Source organism: Hemitrygon akajei, chromosome 30 (assembly GCF_048418815.1).
Source record: "Hemitrygon akajei chromosome 30, sHemAka1.3, whole genome shotgun sequence".
In the NCBI taxonomy this organism is placed as follows: domain Eukaryota; kingdom Metazoa; phylum Chordata; class Chondrichthyes; order Myliobatiformes; family Dasyatidae; genus Hemitrygon; species Hemitrygon akajei.
In genome coordinates, this window is record NC_133153.1 from 13,288,400 (window position 1) to 13,309,247 (window position 20,848).

Genomic DNA, 20,848 nt, shown 5'->3' on the forward strand with positions numbered 1-20,848 from the left:
CTAAATATTTTTGGATTATTTACAGTAATTTTAACAGGTTTTAAAATGTTTCTGCAAGCCACAGCTTTTCCTACTTAGCTCCACAAAAATGCAGATTGACTTGCCGTATATTTCTAAAAAAATTTCTATTCTTATTTCAGAATTTCTGCACCAGTATTTTTAAAGCTTTTATTCTGTAGGAGCAAGTTCTACGTTGTGGATGTAACCCAAGACTGAATTTCACAAGAAAAAAAGTTGACATAATTTTACCAATTCTGCAAAAAGACCAGAAGAACTAGAAGCAGAATTGGGCCATTTGGCCTATCAAGTCTGCTTCAGCATTCCATCATGGCTGATTTGTTATCCCTATCAACCCCATTCTCCAGCCTTCTCCCCATAACCTTTGATGTCCTGATTAAACACAAACCTATCAAGCTCCATCTTATATACACCCAATGGCCTGCACAGTCATCTGTGGCAAAGAATTCCACAGATTCACAGCCCTCTGAGTAAAGAAATGTTTCCTCATCTGTCCTAAATGGACGTCCCTCAGTTCTGAGGCTGTGCCCCCTCGTCCTAGGTCCTCCCACTATAGGAAACATCCTCTCCATATTAATTATAAGTTTCAATGAGACCACTCTCATTCTTCTAAACTCCAGGGAGTACAGACCCAGAGCCATCAAACAGATCCTCAAATGCTAATTCTTTCATCTCTGGGATCATTCTTGTGAACCTCCGCTGGACTCTCTCCAACACCAGCACATCCTTTGTGAGTTAAGGGGCCAAAACCTGCTCATAATAGTCTATGTGCAGTCTGAACAATGCTCTATAGAGCCTCAGCATTATATCCTTGTTCTTGCACCCTAGTCCGCTTGAAATGAATGCTAATATTTCATATGCCTTCCTTACCACTGACTCAATCTGCAAGTTAACCCTCAGGGAATCCTACACAAGGATTCCCAAGCCACTCTGCACCTCTGATTTCAGAATTTTCTCCCCATTTATAATATAGACCACACCTTCATTCTTTCTGTCAAACTGCATGATCATGCACTTCCCTGCATTATATTCCACTGACCTACTGCTTGCCCATTCTCCCAATCTGTCTAAGTCCCCTGCATACACCCTGCTTCCTCAACATTATCTACCTTTCCACCTATCTTTATGTCATCTGCAGACTTAGCCACAATCCATTAATTCCTTAATCCAAATCACTGACATACTACGAGAAAAGAATGGATCCCAATACCACCCCCTGCGGTACACCACTAGTCTTTGGTAGCCAACCAGTAAAGGTATCCTTTACTGGTCTTCCACCAATCAGCCAATCATCTATCTATGCTATCATCTTTCCCATAATACCATGCACTTTTATTCTGTAAAGCAGCCTCATGTGCAGCACCTTGTCAAAGGCCTTCTGAAAATCTAAATAAATAACACCCACTGACTCTCCTTTGTCTATCCTGCTTGTTATTTCTTCAGAGAATTTCAACAGATTTGTCAGGCAAGATCTTCCCTTTAGAAAACCATGCCGCCTTTGGCCTATTTTATGATGTGCCTTACTTAGATTTTCAGAAGCCCTTTAAAAGACCTACAAAATGAAGGTAGACATTCAATAATAAAAATCTTACCTAGCACATTGCCAACAGGTACTTCTTGGACATCTTCTAGTTCTTTACCCATTAGCAGATACAAGTCCTCCACTGTACAACAACTCAGATGTGGGATCAATAGGTCTTCACCAGGTGCGTAATTTTCAGGCAACTAAACAGAGAAATATGAATGAACACAAATGAACAATCCACATTTTGTAAAGCAGATAACTACATAAATTCTTTGTTATTATTACTTATTAAAGGCATTTACTGAGAAATGTTAATCATTAAGCTGTTCCATTTCCCAATATCAGATGGTGAAACAAACACGCACACCACTATAATCAGATCACATCAAATATTAATTTCATTTTTCCCATACTCTCTTACAACAACAGGGATGTATTTGGTCCATTAAGTCTATGTTTGCTTAAAATCATCCCATTTCCTCTCTAAATTGGATACACAAAGGAGTCAGTGGATGCCGTTTACTTGGATTTTTAGAAGGCTTTTGACAAGGTGCAGATGTGAGGAGAAAATTCAGAATTAAAGGTACAAAGTGACTTTGGGGTCCTCGTGCAAAATTCCCTAAAGGTTAACTTGCAGGTTGAGTTGTTCATAAGGAAAGCAAATGCAATGTCAGCATTCATGTCACGATCTTAAGGCACTAGGAGTATTGTGAGCAGGTTTGGGCCCCTTTTGGATGCGCTGATTCACGAGAATGATCCAGGAAATGAAAAGGTTAACGCACGAGGAGTGTTTGATGGCTCTGAACCTGTACTTGTTTGAGTTTAGAAGAATAGGGGGGGGGGTGGGCAGGGAATCTCATTGAAACCAATCAAATATTGGAAAATCTATATAGAGTGGATGTTTCCTATACTGGATCAGTTTTGGAACAGAGGGCACAGCCTCAGAATAGAAGGCCCCTTTAGAACAGAGGTACGGAGAGGCTGGTGTATCCATAGAATTCATTTTCACAGACTGCTGTGAAGGATAAGTCACTAGGTATATTCAAAATGGAGATAAATAGGTTATTGATTAGTAAGGGCTTCAAAGGTTACAGGGAAAGACAGAAGAATGGATTTGATGGGGATTATAAATGAGCCACAATGGAATGTTGCACAAGACTCAATAGGCCCAATAGCCTAATTCTGCTCCTACATCTTATCGTCTTATGGTCTAAATTTCTCCCAAGAGTTCCACCAACTCCCCTCAGATTCTTCCAAGTTCCTTAACACAAACAACAATTGATTATAACCAATTAACTTCTCAACTCACCCTTCTTTAGGATGTGAAAGGTAATCAGAGTACTTGGGAAAAAACAACAAATTTCACACACACAGAGGTCAGGATTGAAGCCATATTTAGTGATATTGAAGCAGAATCAGCAAGGGTATTTTTACATATTTCCTGTGTACTACACAGATTTCCACAATTTCAATGTGGAGTAGGCCCTTTCAGTCTTTCGAGCCATGCCATGCAACCCCGACAAACTGGATTGACCCTAAAATAATCACAGAACAATATACAAAGACCAATTAATCTACCCGCTACATCTTTTGGACTGTGGGAGGAAGCCGGGGCACATGGGATAACCCACGCATCCTATGGGGAAGATGTACAGACTCCTTACAGAATGCCACCAGAATTGAATTCCAAACTACGGAACACCCTAAACTGTAATAGCATCGCGCTAACCACTACACTACTGTGGCAACAGTAATACATTATTAAACTGGACAACCTACAGTACCATCCTGGAGATTAATACTACAAGATATGAGCTACCAGTAAATGTGGCAGTGCCCATGAGAAAATTTTTGTCATGATCAACAACTAACTAGAAAACAGTGGCATCTTTCCCAAGAATAAGCAGCTCGAAGTATCCAAGAGAAGGCTTTATGGAAATGAGTCCAATCAATGACAAATAGATACTGAGGAATCCATTAATGTTGGCAACACCCACTATATGCAAGGTAACCCGCTCCTCATTAAAATCATGTATCAAACTCCTTCATAAGTAAAGGGCCTAGGTAACCTCTCTAATGCTACAGTGCGAAATCACATTATGATAGATGACAGATCATAGACAGCCAGCTAGAATGAACCTGAGGCCAAGAAGTCAATGACTACTGTGAGTTTGACTTCCACCATGACAGACACGCAGGCCCAAAAGAATGACTTAAGGTCATACCTCAATGACGATAGCATTTAAAAACCTTAGCCTGCGTAGACAGGCAACATGAAGAGATCAAGGCAGAACCTTGCGTCTCCAACAACATATATCAGGAGGACAAGCACATATGGACAGTTCTGTGTCCCCTGCCCTGAGGTCCTTGACCCTCCCAGTGATGCTTAGCTTATTTAAAAAGCACTGCCAACATATGGTCTTTGAAACACACCTTAAACCAAGAATGACTCTGAAAGTGACAATGTCAAGGTCAAGCCTTTAAATATGCAAGAGTCATATTGTTGTTCAGGTAACATTAATGAAAAATATTCCATTGCTGCTCAACGTTCACCAGTTTTCCATTTAATTATTGCAAAATTTTCTCGTTTTCTTCTCCAGTAGCATAGTACTGTGCAAAAAAGATTCTGTAAACTAAAGATGCTTTCAAAAATAATGAAAAGTTTCTAAATATAAAAATAATGACTATAAAAAGCAATAAACAGTATTTGGTGTGACCAGCCTTTGTCTTTAAAATGGCAGCGGTTCTCTTAGGTACACTGCCGCGTAGTTATATAGGAAAATTGGCTGGTAGGTTACTCCAAGCATTTTGCCCCAGTTCTTCTGCAGAATTTGACTGTCTCACTTGCTTCTGTCTCTCCAGGTAATCCCAAATTGATGATGTTGAGATCAGGGCTCTGTGGTAGTCATACCATCTAAAACCACATGAAAAATCTCGGGTGCCTAAGATGTTTGCACAGTACTGTACGTCTATTGATTTATGGACTTAGTTGAAGATGTACTGTTCCCTGATCCCATGATACCAAATTATTTAATGCCAGTTTCCTGGGTTTGTTATATAAAGTTTAATGGCCACTTACCTGCCCAACACATTTTGTCAAGCAATGAACCCTCATTTGAAACTAGATGTCACTGTTCATTTTACACCGCTGGAATCAAGATATTGTGATAACCCTTCTTACCTTCCTTAGAATGCCTCTATTTAGTTTTAAATTTGTGCACATTAAGGAATGGTACTTTGCTTTTTGATGTCCTTATTTGAAATTCTTTTCAGTATTGCTTATTCAGCTCTCCCTTTTTGCTGCTGACCCCATTTACCTCTCATGTGATTAAATTCTTAGTGGGGGAAGATTAGGGAAGTGAAAGGCTGGTTTTATTCCATCAAGAAAAGTTCCAATAAAACTCTAAGGACCAGAAGTATCAATATTTCATATTTTTCTTCAGATTTTAGAGCTTAAGAACTCCTCAATGCTTTTATGATAGAAATCCCATCCATTGCACCCCTCTTAAATTGATAGAATCAGTTTTCCCCAATTTACAGGCTGCTGAACAGACAATATCCTTCTGACATGTCAAGCCACTGTTTATGACCAATGATGCCAGTGCATCACCTTGCTTAAAATGTTATTTCTAAAATATACTGTACTTTTTAAGAACTCAGAAACACAAGAAGCAGGCCAATGGCCCTTGTGAACATTTAACAAGATAATGGCTAATCTAATTCTAGCCTCAATTACACTCTCCCTCTCTCTTGCTCTATACCTTGAATTTCAATTTATGACAGTCTCCACATTCAATATATTCAAAGTTCCCTTACCATACCTTTCTGAGGTTCAGAAATCCAAAAAGCCATGATTCCTAAAGAGGAAATTCCTCTTCCATCCATGTAAAATGGGTGACTTTTAATCTGAAACTATAAGCCCTGGTTCCAGATATTTCTCTCAGCATCCATCCAGTTGATCCCCCTCAGAATTTTTATATCTTTCAGTAAGATCATCTCTAATTCTTTTGCATTTCAGTTAGAATAGGTCCACTCTTCTCACCATTTCTTTATATGTCATTTCCTTCATTCCAGGAATTGTCCTTTGGGCTTTTGTTTTACATTGATTCCAAAGTAGTATGTTGCTCCCTAAATAAGGAGATCTATACTGAATGTAGTACTCCACGTGCAGACTGACCATCTTCTTGTAAAGTTGCATCAATATTTTCCTACTTCTCTTGCTGCCTTTAACAATGAAAGATTGTCCAACCTTTAAATGCACTTCGCACCAATATACTGACACAGTATCCATTCTGAATGGACATCTCAGAATCACTCGCCCGAATACTGACATATACGCACCTTGGCTAAAGCCTCTGAAGGGTCATATTTTGGGCCTAGCACATACAACTTTTGCCCTCTGCGGATTGTTCCACTGTATACCCTGGCAAACGCAATGAAGTGGTCTTTCTGCTCACTCTCCTGTTGTCCTGCCTGTTCCATCTGGTTTGGTACCTGGATGTCTGCAAAGGAATTAAAAATAAGGATGTATAGTTATATAACTTCCTTCCCCATGTGAATAATAGAAAATATTACAAAATATAACTTTGGAGAGATATACAATTTAAAATATAGCAACTCAATTGACCACCACATTAAATAGATTCCTTCAGTGATTTTTCAAATGAATCAGATGTACACACCATTTTATAATCTAAGTGGCCAATGTGATAAGCCCAAAATACCTATCAAAAGAATGGGCTCACAGAAAGGACCTGTTAACACAGGACTTACAACAAAATGTTACACTGACCCAGTATTTGTCCTCCCCAGGTTACTTATGGATAGCTAGTACATATGAGGAAGCATTCGGGAGACCGGCAGGATGGCTTCGCCAGATGCTGTATGTTGTCCCTGTGCACAACCACATATATAGTTAATAAAAGAACAGACACAAGAGATGGCTTTATTCACATTGCAGCGAGAGCAAGAGAGAACAAATGTGCATGCGTAGACAACAGATCAATATGTAGGGCTAAAGCGGGGGGGGGGGCATTGTTCTAAAAGAAATAGATCCATACATTACACTTCCTTTCCCTTTAGATTAATGCAACATAAAACTATATATGTACAAAACATTCAACTTCCTTTTCATAAATCCATATTCCAAATAAACATGCTTTCAAAGTAACAGTCCATAACTAACTTCACTGTTCCAAAGGTTCAGTCTTTTAGGTGGTGCACTGTTCCTTTCAGGATAGAGCCTCTGAAGCTGTGGACAGGCATCAGGTTTGGCAGATGTCTTGTCAACAATAACGTTCATGTTGTGCCTCTGGACCTGTGGAGTGGCATCAGGCTTGGTAGGTGACTTGTCTAAGACAACGTTCTTGGTTTCCGATGTCAGGTTGCTGTCACTGACGTTATCATCGAGAGGTAATGTAATGTTCATCAAGTTGGATGCAGTTGACTCAGGTATGTTCTTCAGTTGAGCATCCAGTATCTGATCCAGATGACATCTCCATGTCTGATCACTGTATACATCTGTGGTCCAGTTCTTCTAGCTGTCCTACCGGGTGTCCACATGTCTTCTCAGTAATTATGCACTAGGACTTCCTGTCCAATCTTAAGCTCTTGCTGCTTTACTTGGCAACTGTCTGAACTGTTTATTTTGTATTTCCCTCCAGAGGTCTGGTTTCAGGAGGTCTATGCAAGCTCTCAGATTCCTGCTCATGATCAGCATCACAGTGCATGATTTGTCATCATATGAATAGAGCTCCGATACACAAAAAAGGACGGTGTTCTTCGTATGTTGTAGAGAAGTGTCCTCATTGTACATCGCTTTAATGGATTTTGTTGCTGGGAAGTGAGGACCTCGCTTGAAATGTCTGATGCCATTTTTCTTTATGAACAGTCTGAATTATTCTGATATGCATTGCGGTTCGTTGTCACACACAATTTGTTCTGGTAAGCCGTTTCTGGTGAAGACAGTCCTCAGAGCCGTGACAGTCTTTGCTGAGGTAGTTGGCTTAACTTGTATAACCTCTGACCACTTCAGCTGAGCATCCACAGCAATCAAAAATAGGGAGTCCATAGCAAAGTCAATGTGTACTCTTTGTCACGGTGACAACGGCCACTCCCATGGGTGTAACGGTGCCTGTGGGGTGCAATCTGAACTTTTTGACATCCTGAACAGCCTTTGGCCAAGTCTTCAATCTGTTTATCTATCCCCAGCCACCAGGTGAGACTCTTCATCTTGACTGTATCCAGGTGTCCTGTGGCGCACAGTTTAGAGTGAACCACAACACGAGATCCACACATCAGTGTTCTTTGACATGCAGACAGTTCAGTTTATCTCACTGAGAACTCTGGAAACATAGGGTTATCATGAGCTGGCCATCCTTGCATGATAATATCACAGACTTTTGACAACGTCAGGGCATTCTTTGTTTCCCTTAGTATTTCAGGATTTGTTGCCAACAACTGGTCATCAATGCGATGAGGAACACTTCTGCTGGGTCACAATAAGAAGACTTTTCTCTTTCAGTTGCCAATAGCAGAAGACGTGACAAGCCATCAGCATTGTTGCGTTGTTTGGTACTCTTGAATTCTCTGTCATAAAAGTGGGCTCCTAGGAATAGCGCCCAACACCGTAACCAGGGCGGTGAGGGGGAAGTCATCATTGGAATTCCCTTCCTGGGATTGAAAATGGACACAAGGGGCTGGTGATCCATCACTAGTGTATACTTCTGTCCATAAAGGTAGTGGTGGAATCTATTTATTCTCCATACTGACTAAGGGCCTCTCAGTCAATCTGTGCATAGTTGCGTTCTGCGCTCATCAGTGATCTTGAAGCAAACATGATCAGGTGTTCAGATCCATCTTTCTTAATGTGCAACAAACAGCTCCAATTCTATAAGGGTACGCATCGCACACCAGTCTAATGGGTGGGGATGGGTCATAATGGGTGAGCAGTTCATCATTATTAGTCTCTTTGCTTCCTTGAATGTTTTTTCACATCTTTCTGACCATTCCAACTTAGCTCCTGTCTGTTACAGTGCATTCAATGGATGCAGTACTGAAGCAATGTTTGGGAAAAACCTGTGGTAGTAGATTACAAGGCTCAAGTATGACCTCAGTTGTCATATATTTTCCAGTTTGGATGCCTGTAACACTGCTTCAAACTTCTCTTGCAATTTATATGAGGCATGCTTGTCAATGACATGTCCATAATATGAGAGTTCATTCTTGAAAAACTCACATTTCTCTTTTTTTGTACGCAAACTATACTCATTTAGCTTTGTAAGCACTTTACCAAGGTCATGGAGGTTCTCTTCATCACTTTTGCCAATCATGATGTTATCATCAAGAGTACATTGTGTTCCTGGGATATCTTGGTCCATTGCTCTTTGCCAAATTGCTGGAGCTGATGTGATGCCAAAGACGAGACGATTATACTGGAATTGTCTCTTGTGAGTGTTCATTGTGAGGAACTTCCTGCCTGATTTCTCAATCTCCATTTGCAGATAGACTTGAAACAAATCGATCTTTGAAAACCTCTCCCTTCCTGTCAAAGATGCAAAAATGTCTTCTATTCGTGGCAGGGGGTACTGCACAGTATGCAACACCAGGTCAATGCTCACCTTGAAAAGTCCACATATGCGAGTGGCTCTGGCCTTCTCATTCTTGAAAACCAAGACAATGGGCGTGGCCCAATCATTCCTTTCAACCTTGGAGAGAATTCCAGATGCCCCCAAGTTCTGCAGTTCAGCATCCACTTTAGGACAAAGTGCACAAGACACTGGATGCGCTTTATGGAACTGAACTCACTTTATGGAGCCTTGATGTTGCTGTTTCATCCAGTTCAATTCCGGGCTTTATGCCTTTGAGTTTACTAATCCCCTTTTCAAACACCTTCCCAGTAGCATTAAGCAGCTGTGTCAGTCTCTGGTTAGTGCTACCATTTGGTCTGCCGTTGTCTGTTGACACCACACTGAAAGTTCTGGTTGAATGCCAGTCCAGTTGGATTTTTCTCAACCATTTACATCCGAAAAGTGCTGACTCTAACTGCTGTGTTTGGTCTCCATACATCACTTTCACTTTGCCTTTGGGGACACTTTTTTGCCTGTGTAGGTCTTTAGCATCACTTAGGTCTTCTCTAATAGTATCTTAGAAAACAGTCTGTTGTAGTCAACTTCTGGAATTATAGACAAAGTTGATCCATTTTCAGTTTTACAGCAGACACATCTATTGTGATCCAAAAGATGATCTGATCTATTTCAGTGATACTATGCAGTTCTAGGCAAGACAGATCACCTTTGTCAAATTCTACGTTGTCTGATTCTGTTTTATATTCGGTAATTTATGCATTTGCATAGTCTTGTGTTTGAGACTTTTCACTTGGTTGTGCTTTTTTTCTGCCTGACACATTCTCTCTCTGTGACCTTGCCTGTGACACTTTCTGCAGACGTTTTCTTTGAACCAACAGTCATTTGCATCGTGGGAGGATTTGCCACATCAACAACATCTTTGGATTTTTGCACCTTTCAGGGACATTTTATGCATCTGACATTCTTGCTTCCTTTTCTATAGTTCAGCTGCATATTTTGCTGCAGATATTGCAATGGTCAATGCCCATTCTAAGGTTAAGCCTCTATCAGCCAGTAGGCTCTTTTGAGTGCTTTGACTATGCATGCCACATTACAGCCTGTCCCTTAATGTATCAGAAAGTCTATCTCTAAAGCCACAGTACTGGGAAAGTTTGCACAGTTCTGCAATGTATTCAGAAATGCTTTCAACTTTTGACTGATTCCTTTTGTAAAATCTAAACCTCTCAGCTATTGCCAGCGGTTTAGGGTTCAAGTGATTTTGTAAAATTATAATAATTTCATCAAATGTCTTCTTTGCTGGCTTTTCAGGGGTTACTAGGTTGCGCAAGAGACTGTACATCCTTGCATCCATTAAGCTAAGAAGTATAGGGGCTTTCTTTTGCTCCTCCATGTTGTTTGCATTACAATACAGAAAGCAAAGGGTGGGAATAAAGGGATCCTATTCTGGTTGGTTGCCGGTTACTAGTGGTGTTCCGCAGGGGTCGGTGTTAGGGCCGCTTCTTTTTACACTGTATATCGATGATTTAGATTATGGATTAAATGGCTTTGTGGCTAAATTTGCAGATGACACCAAGACAGGTGGAGGAGCAGGAAGTTTTGAAGAAACGGAAAGGTTACAGAAAGACTTGGTCAGTTTAGGAGAGTGGGCAAAGAAATAGCAGATGAGATATAATGTTGAGAAATGTACAGTTGTACGTTTTGGAAGAAGAAATCATCGGACAGATTATTATTTAGATGGGGAGAAAATTCAAAAATCGGAAGTGCAAAGGGACTTGGTGGTCCTCGTGCAGGATACCCTAAAAGTTAACTACCAGGTTGGATCGGCAGTAAGGAAAGCGAATGTTATGTTGTCATTCATTTCAAGAGGAATAGTGTATAAGAGTAAGGAGGTGCTGATGAGGCTTTATGGGGCACTGTTGAGACCTCATTCGGAATACTGTGTGCAGTTTTGGGCCGCCTATCTTAGAAGGGATGTACTGATGTTGGAGAGAGTTCAGAGAAGATTTACGAGGATGATTCCTGGAATGCAGGAGCTAACATATGAGGAGCGTTTGTCGGCTCTTGGACTGTATTCATTAGAGTATTGAAGAATGAGAGGGGATTTAGTAGAAACATTTTGAATGTTGAAAGTGTTGGACAGAGTAGATGTGGAAAGGCTGTTTCCCTTGGTGGGTGAGTCCAGGACAAGAGGCCACAGTCTTAAAATTAGAAGGTACTCATTTAAAACAGAGATGAGGAGAATATTTTTTGGCCAGAGGGTCCATGGATTTAAGGGATTCATTGTCACATGCAGCTGTGGAGGCCCGATCATTGAGGGTGTTTAAGGAGGAGATTGATAGGTATCTAATTAGTCAGGGCACCAAGGGATATGGGGAAAAAGCCGGAAATTGGAACTAGATGGGAGAATAGTTTAGCTCATGGAGGAGTGGCAGAGCACACTCAATGGGCTGAATGGCCTACTTCTGCTCCTTTGTCTTGTGAACTTGTGAAAGTTTCTGTGAAAGGAAATCTTGCCTGACAAATCTGTTAAGAGTTCTTCAAGGAAGTAACAAGCAAGGTGGGCAATGAGAAGCAGTGGATGTTATCTAGTTAGATTTTCAGAAGGTATTTGATAAGGTGCCTCATTTGAGGCTGCTTAACAAGATAAAATTCTATGGCCTTACAGGAAAGATACTGGCATGGATAGCGGAATGGCTGACAGGCAGGAGGCAGCGAGTGGGAATAAAAGGGGCCTTTTCAAGTTGGCTGCCAGTGACTAGTGGTGCTCTCTAGTGGTCAGTATTGGGACCACTGCTTTTCACATTGTTTGTCAATGATTTAGATAGTGGAATTGATGGCTTTGTGGCAAAGTTTGTGGATGATAGGAAGATAGGTGGAAGGGTAGGTAATGCTGAGGAAGCGATGTGATTGCAACAGGACTTAGACAAATTGAAAGAATCAGCAAAAAATGGCAAATGGAATACAGCGTTGGGAAATGTATGATCATGTGTTTTGGTAAAAGGAACAATAGTGCAGTCTATTATCTAAATGGGGAGAAGATTCAAACATCATAGGTACAAATGGACTTAGGGGTCCTCATGCAAGACTCCTAGAAGGTTAACTTACAGGTTGAGTCTGTGGTAAAGGCAGCAAATGCAATGTTGGCATTTATATCAAGATGAATAGAATATAAAAGAAAGGAGATAATGCTGAGGTTTTATACAACACTAGTCAGGTGCACTTAGAATATTGTCAACAGTTTTGGACCCCATATCTCAGAAATGTTGTGTTGTCATTGGAGAAAGTCCAGAGGACGTTCACCAGGAGGATTCTGGGAATGAAGAGGTTAACACATGAAGACCGTTTCGCAGCTTTGGGCCTGTACTCACTGGAATTTAGGAGAATGGGTAGGAATCTCATTGAAACCTACCGAATGTTGAAAGGACTAGATAGAGTGGATGTGGAAAGAATGTTTCCTATGGCAGGGGTATCCAGAACTAGAGGGCACAGCCTCAAAATTGAGAGGTAACCCTTTAGAACAGAGGTAAGGAGGAATGTTTTTAGCCAGAGAGTAGTAAATCTGTGGATTGCTCTGCCACTAACTGCAGTGGAGCCCAAGTCCATGCATATATTTAAGGCGGAAGTTGTAGTTTCCTGATCAGTCAGGGTGTCAAAGGATATGGTGAGAAGGTAGGTGTATAGGGTTAAGTGGGATGCAGGATCATCCATGATGGAATGTCAGAGCAGACTCGAAAAGCTGAATGGTCTTATTATTCAGTTCCTATGTCTTATGGTCTTATGGTGTAAAATTCTGAAAGAACTCAGCAGGGCAGGCAGCATCTACGGAAATGAATAATTAGTTGATGTTTTGGGTCCCAAAACATCGACCATTTATTCATTTCCATAGATGCTGCCTGCCCAGCTGAGTTCCTCCAGAATTTTGTGTTTGTTGCTTTCATTTCCAGGATCTGCAGAATTCCTCATGTAAATAATTCCACTGTCAAAAATACCCCAAGTGCATATAATTGGATTTTAGCAGCATTCCACCAAAGAAGAATTAATAAAGTGAACAATTAAATATATTTTAGGTTTGAATTTTTTAGTTTTAAATTGATATTAGTTTTTAAAAATCTTTAACTAAATAAGCTACAGAAATGACATCCATGAAGTGAATGTTCTACTTTCAGAATACCATAAAGAGCTACCAAAAGGCAAATTTGGGACAGCTACCCAAATCTCTTTGTGATGTGTAGGTCAGTACTGTAATGGCAATAAAAAGATAATACAAACATGGATGGAAAGAGACCGACACTAATACTGACTTAAGCTAAGAAACTCTTTTTTGGAGGATACATTTTGCAAAAAGAATGCTGCACCTTGCCATCTTTTTTTTTAAAAATGATGTGCAATGTATTTGCTTGATAAATAAAGTTTAATAATAAGTAAACTGTTGTTACTATTAACAAAATCCCTGTGATAAAGTGATGCAACACTTGACAGGTCCTTAAATTGTTGAAACTAACCTATTTAACTGAAACCTAACACTGAACAACCCTCCAAAACTGAAACATGGGTAAACCATAAAAAATTCAAACTCAAGGAAAAAGTAACTAGATGGTTTAAGCTATTATGCACCACGTAAATAAATGGTTAATGGGTTTAGTAGCAAAATACCATAAAACCGGAGATCAAGATTACAACTCTCAGTTGACTAAATGGAGAAGACAAATTAAAAATATTTTCATGTTTTATGCCAAGTCTCCAAGCTACCTCATCAATCCATTCCCCCATTTAGCTGCCTATAACCTATTCTTCAACATGTTCACTAACATCTCTCCACAAGGGTTAGCAGCAAACAAATCAAGTTAGTTGCCAGTATCTTTCGTTGAAAAGCATCAGTGAAACAGCAGCGCTCTGGTTTCTCCATAACCCAAAAAAGTGTTGGTGATTAGTTTAATTGGCTGTTGTAAAATATCCACAGCGTGGTTGGATGGTGGAAGATTAATTCAAATGTCAATGAGTATGTATGAGAATAAGTTACTGGGAAGCTGGGCAAAAGGGATTGATGCAGTTGATCTGACCGCTGACAAGGATCCAACAGACAAAAATGGTCTTTTTTTTCCCGTGTCATAAGGAAATGGGAAAATATCAATACCTTTACAAAATAAACTTTCCTCTGATACTGTGTAAGCAATTTGACAGAGATCTATGTGATTATCACAACTATTTAGATTGTGACAAACACCCTTTCTGACATTTAAAACAATCAATCAAATCCTTCTGGGATTCCATGCTCTGCACAGTTTTCATTAAAAACATGAACTTGCCAAAGGTCTCTTATTAAAATTTAGAACATATCATGAGAAAACAATGATCTGTTTCTTTCCTAAGATTTAAATATCAGTTAGACCTTTCACCTTTTGTGCTTGCATTGGCGGCAGAGATCTCTGGGTTTTCTCCCAATTGCTGACACTGTTTTTCAGCAAGTTTTTCAGCAAGTCTTTTCCTGGCCTGCTCACGCCGTTGAGCTATTTCTTCTTGAGTCAGGGGTCTTTAAGAAGTGCAAAGAAAGCAAGAATTTATGTGATAGATTTATCTCATGTCATTTATTATGCAACCACATAACCTCTACTATAATTGAAATAAAGTGAAAAAAATAGGTATTGCAATATATAAAAAGATTTTCAGACATGTAGATATAGTGAGTTCCAGTTAATTGGGACACATCAGGACCAGTACATTTTGAGCCAAACAAGTGGCTGCCCCAATTACCCAAAGTTTCATAGAAATAGTTAAAAGGCTATAAAAAGACAAACTACTGTTCAACTGCATAACAATGTATTTAAATGAAATGCAGAACAAATTAGAACAATAGCAATACTACTACTACTACTACTACTACTGATAAAACAGCGTATCAGTTCCTAATAGTTATCAATGGAGGAATGCCACATTCTTTTGATTGACTGTAAATTAACAAAATCAGCACAGACACCTAGTACAGATAATGGACTGCCTTCATATAATGCTTTCAACAACTGCATCTTCCAAATCTTCATTGTCATTGTAATATTAAAGAAGATTATTGGCACCTTCAAATTCGCCATTCCTAACTTGTTGAAGTAGTGAAATAATTTCATTTTCACTCATAGCCGTTTCTGAATGCTTGAAACTGCAGTGAGCAAAACAGTTCTGAGTTGTCTTACTACTTACTTCTCACCAACTATCAGTAAAAAAACCCACTGCTTTTTGAACACAAACACACACAACTAGGGCCATTTAAAAACTGTTCACTCTCAGCACAGTGTAGTTTCTAACAGGCACACAAGTGCACATGACTGACAGTAATTACAAACTGCTCGATAATAGTCTCCTGTCTGAATTGTGCGGCATTGTGTTTTTGTTCTTTAAGAGTATCCCAATAAGTGGTTGCCCTTATTAACTGGAATCCACTGTATTTCAAATGCTTCTAAGACTTCTAAAAACTAAGAAAAGAATCTTCAATACTAAATACTTATGTGCACTATGAAAAAAAACAAATCCATGGGACACTGTCACAGCACACCCTGCTGGCTTGCACTGAATCAATAACAGCAGCATTCAAATTTATGCACTCGCATGCACAGATTTCTCAGAGTCGCTGATAGTTTTGTAGATTAATGACATTGAATTCTAAAAATGTTGGCATCATTACTATACAAAATATGGATGAATGAATATAACAGTCATGGAGTCATATCGTACAGAATCAGACCCTTCAACATACCATGTTTATGCCAAACACTGAGCACCCTTCTCTTCTAACCCCTTACCCTAGCACTCCGATACTTTGACAATTCAAATGCTCATCCAGATATGTTGAAAATATCACAAAAATCTTTGCCGTCATTACTCTCACAAGCAATGCAGTCCAGATTTCAACCATCCTCTAGCTCTAAAAAATTCTTCAAGTCCCTTCCAAAACTCCTACACCTTACCCGAAACATACCCCATTTGATTACAGATATTTCTGCTGTGAAGGCTGCCTTCTTCTATACACTTCATTATTTTATATAAAATTCAATCAAGTTTCCTCTTACCCTCCTTTGCTCCAAGAAAATGTCCTAACTTGGTGGTGTTGTGGATAGTGTAGAAAATGTTTAAAGTTACAATGGGACATTGACAGGATGCAGAGTTGGACTGAGAAGTGGCAGGTAGAGTTCAACCCAGGAAAGTGTGAAGTGATTCACTTTGGAAGGCTGAATTTGAAGACAGAATACAGGGTAAATTGCAGGATCCTTAGCAATGTGGAGGAACACAGAGATCTTGGGATCCATGTCTACTGATCCCTCAAAGCTGGTGAGCAAGTTGATGGGGTTCCTAAAGCATATTGGTGTGTTGGCCATCATTAGTCAGGGGACTGATTCCAAGAGCCTCGAGGTAATGTTGCAGCTCTATAAAAACCTCGTTAGACCATACTTGGAATACAGGCAGTCCCTGGGTTACGAATGAGATCCATTCCCAAGTCTGTCTTTAAGTCGGATTTGTATGTAAGTTGGAACAGGTACATCTGGTCTTATTTAGCGTTAGTTAGTCAAACGTTTGTCTTAGTATATAGCATATATTTTACCTTTTTATGCATATAAAACACTTAAGAATCATATGTATTTCAATAATTAAACCACCGCATTGCTTAGTAATAATTGTAGCTTTCATCGGAGCAGGGCCTTTCACATGCTCCATTATTCTCACTTTATCCTTTAAAATTGTTCTGATTGTTGACCGACTGTAGCCTAATGCTTTTCCAATGACCGATGGCATTTCATCTCTTTCTGATCGCTTTATTATTTCCACTTCATTTTCAATCGTGATCGTTTTCCGTCATCAGAACAGAAACACTGCGGATTCAGCAGCAGCCACGGGCGGTGGGTCCTGAGCTCCCCCGGTTCCTAAAGTCCTTCCGCACTGAGACAGGTTAAATGGGACAAGTGGAGGCGGTGCTGACTGGAAAAGTGGAGTCAGGGTGAATCTTGCTAAGAAAAATTTAAGCCAAATACAAAGTTACACACTCAACAGTGTTAATGGCAAAGTTTTCCAACTTAAAATGATGGACAGCGTTCCCCTTCCTCGAGCCGACGAATTTTTAATATAAAAGGCTTTATGGCAGGCTGTTCCTAAGTACGAGTTGTTCGTAAGTCGGACGTTTGTAACTCGGGGAATAACTGTATTGTGCTCAGTTCTGGTCGGCTCATTATAGGAAAGACGTGGAAGCTCTAGTAAGAGTGCAGAGGAGACATACCAGGATGCTCCCTAGATTGTAGAGCATACCTTATGGGTGCCTTGGTGGCATAGTAATTAACACGATGCTATTACAGCCCAGGACAGAGCTCAGAATTCAATTCCGACCTCAATTATAAGGAGTCTATACGTCCTCCCTGTAGAATGTGTGGGTTTTCTCCAGGTCTTCTGGCTTCCTCCCTCAGTCCGAAGACATACCAGTTAGTAGTCAATGTAAATTGTTGTGTGATTAGGCTGAGGTTAAATTGGGGGTTGCTGGGCAGCGCAGCTCAAAGGACCAGAACGACCTATTCCATTGTGTATCTCTAAATAAAAATAAATAAATAAAAATTAAACAATTAGGTTGAGCAAGCTTGGAACTTTCTCTGTGGAGCATAGGAGGATGAGAGGTGTACAAAAGCACAGATAAAGAGGACAGCCAAAGACCTTTTCCTAGAGTGGAAACGGCTTATATGAGGGAGCATTATTTTAAGATGATTGGATGGAAGTATAGGGGGAATGTCAGGGATAAGCTCTTTTTAAAAAAAAAGTGGTGGGTGCATGGATCGCACTAGCAAGGGTAGTGGTAGAGGCAGATACATTAGGGACTTTTAAGAGTCTCTTAAATCCCTCTTAGATAGGCACATGGATGATAGAAAAATGGAGGGCTATTTGGGAAGGAAGAGTTAAGATTGCTCTTAAGAGTAGGTTAAAAAGGTTAGCACAACGAAGGACCTGCACTATGCTGTAATATTTTATATTCTATATTTAATTTATTCTGTCTCTCTTCACAACTGAACTACCTCTGGTGAGTCTCCCCTGTGCCTTCTCCAGTGCAATGATGTTCTTCCGATAGTGTAGTGATCAGAACTGCACATACGTCTCCAGTTACACCCTGACCATAGTCTTATAAAGCTGTAGCACAACCCTACTTATAATTTATACCCCACAAATCCTGTATCCCTTTGTAATTTACCTTACCCAAGTGTAGTCCAGGGATCCTTGGATATCAGTCATTCATTACATCCAATGCTTATTAAAGCTCTCAAATGTATCACCTCACACCAATTAAAGTAAAATTCCATCTGCCAACAACTCATCAACATCGTCCAATTATGCTCATCATCATCAAAAAGTTCCTAAAATATATCCTACTTTCATATCAAAATAATTCCTGTACATAACTAAGTAAGGGTCTCAGCACTAGGCCCTATGGTTGTTAAAACATTGATTATGGGCTTCTAATCACACATACAACCCCTTCACCACCACTTACTGTCTCTCATTACCAAGCCAAGTTTGTATCTAATTTGCCTTTTGGACTATATGGAATGCCCTTCTGAAGTCCAAGTAGATTACAATGACTGCAGTGTCCACATCAATATATTTGATTACCTCTGACAAATTCTATCAAATTGAGGTGCTCCTTCTAACAAAGCAATGCTGACAAACTTTGATTAATTCTGTCCTTCTAAGTAATGATCAATCCTGGCTCAGTTTCCAAATAACTTCACTACCACCGATGTTAAACTCATCATCCAATGCCTGTAATAACCAGCATACCTCTGCTACTCTTGAATAGTAATGCACATTTGCATTCCTCCAGTCATCTGGTACCTCACCTGTGACCAGTGAAGATTTAAAAATCTCTGTAAAAGTACTTGCCTCTTATTGCAGCTTGGTTTGCAACTTTCAAGGCACTGGGGATTTATCCATCTTTAAACATGCCAAGGCATCAAATACCTTTTAATAGTTACTTGTTCCAGAGCTTCACTACTCCTCCCTAAATTCTCCAACTACAATGTCTTTCTCCTTCATGATTACAAATGTTAAATATTCATCTAAAGCCTCACTCGTATCCTGTAGCTCCATTTACCTATGAGGTCCTAAATGAACTTTTTACTTCTTGCTCTTAGGAAACTTATAAAATGTTTTGAGATTTTCCTTAACCTTGTCCACCAGTGATATTTTGTAGTCCCTCTTAACTTCTTTTCAACTACTCTCCTATATTTTCTGTACTCCTGCTGTGTCTCTCCAGTTTTCAGCATCTATCATATGCTTCCTTTTCTTTTATATCCAAACCTCAATGTCCCTTGACATCTGTGGGTTGCTTACACTTGTATTTACATTTCATCCCAATGGGAAGTTAATGCCACCGACCTTTCACTAGTCTTCTGCTGAATAACTCACACTTGTCAAAAGTAGACACTCGCAAATAGCTGCTCCAAGCTTAATTTTTCCAGGGCATGTCATGATATTGAAATTGGCCTCCCCCAATTCAGGGCTTTAGTTTCCTTTTTCATAACTACCTTGAAACTTAGATTTATGATCACAATCTCCAAAATAACCTAATAAACTGACACTCCAGCCACTTGCTCAGCTATATTCCCTAAGATTAAATCCAGTGCTGGCCCTTCTCTGTTAGGACTAAATTTGTACTGATTTAAAGAAAAGTGCTCCTGAATGCACATTAAAAATTCCATGCATACTGAACATTTTGCACTAAAGCAACTTCAGATAATATTTGAAATCCCCTACAGAATAATTCTATTATTCTTAAATCTTTCTGTGATATTTCTACATACCTGCTTCTCTACTTTCTGCATCTATTAGGAATTGGGTATTATGATTCTTGAATCAACTTATTTTATTTCTAAGCTTCACATATATGGTCACATTTGAAGAGCCTCCTAGGATATCTTCCCTCATTATTGTAGTAATGGATTCCCTAGTTAACAATGCAAGGCTACTTCTTTTTTTTCCCCTTCCCAATTTCTCATGCCTGAAGATCACAGACCCCAAACTGTTGAGTTGTCAGGCCTGCCCTTCTTTCACTCATGTCACTGTGATGGCAAAAGTATAATATTCTCGTATGGTAAGTAAAGCCCTCAATTCATTGGCCTTCCAAGTCACACCGCTTGCATTAAAAAAACACAGAATTTATTCTTGCATTTCTCTTATGTACATTCTGCCTTCTGGATTAACTTAATTTGCCTTGATTCTTGCATCTTCCCCTTCAAATGTATAACAAGTGAGTGCTCTATTCACTTGCTAAATCAATATAAATCCTCCCCAGCAGCACCAGTAAATCTTTTAATTCAGCTTGCAAAGTGCCCACCATTCCTAAAATAATATCAGTAATCCAAAAATCTAAAACCTATTTCCTCCATATTTTTGCCACACATTTATTTGACCTACTCTCTAATTTGAATTCCTGTCAACACTTGCAGAAGTATTTGAAATAATCTTAGATTCTGTTATTTAAACCATCTCCCTAAATTCATTTTGCAAGACCATACCCTTCTCATTTCAAAGAAAAATGGAAAACTTACCAGACATCCAAATAGTGCTATATTGGTCTACGTGACCAAGAAAATTAAATCTTAACTAGAGATACTATTTGAAAGAGAACACTTATAGCGATGCAGTACCCTAGCCGGAACATTAACTTGTTCAGTCAAGACTACATAATCAAGTCTGGATC

At 39.5% G+C, this 20,848-nt stretch overlaps 1 protein-coding gene across 2 annotated transcripts in view; it reads right to left on the bottom strand.

Moving 5' to 3' along the window:
- efl1 (elongation factor like GTPase 1) overlaps nucleotides 1-20,848 on the bottom strand; it is a 280,941-nt gene that overhangs the window by 135,760 nt on the left and 124,333 nt on the right. For both annotated transcript variants that reach the window (XM_073033003.1, XM_073033004.1), the window contains 3 exons: nucleotides 14,526-14,659; nucleotides 5,885-6,045; nucleotides 1,611-1,743 (listed from right to left, as the gene is read on the bottom strand). In XM_073033003.1, the coding sequence (XP_072889104.1) occupies nucleotides 1,611-1,743; nucleotides 5,885-6,045; nucleotides 14,526-14,659 (428 nt within the window). The remainder of the gene's footprint in view (nucleotides 1-1,610; nucleotides 1,744-5,884; nucleotides 6,046-14,525; nucleotides 14,660-20,848) is intronic.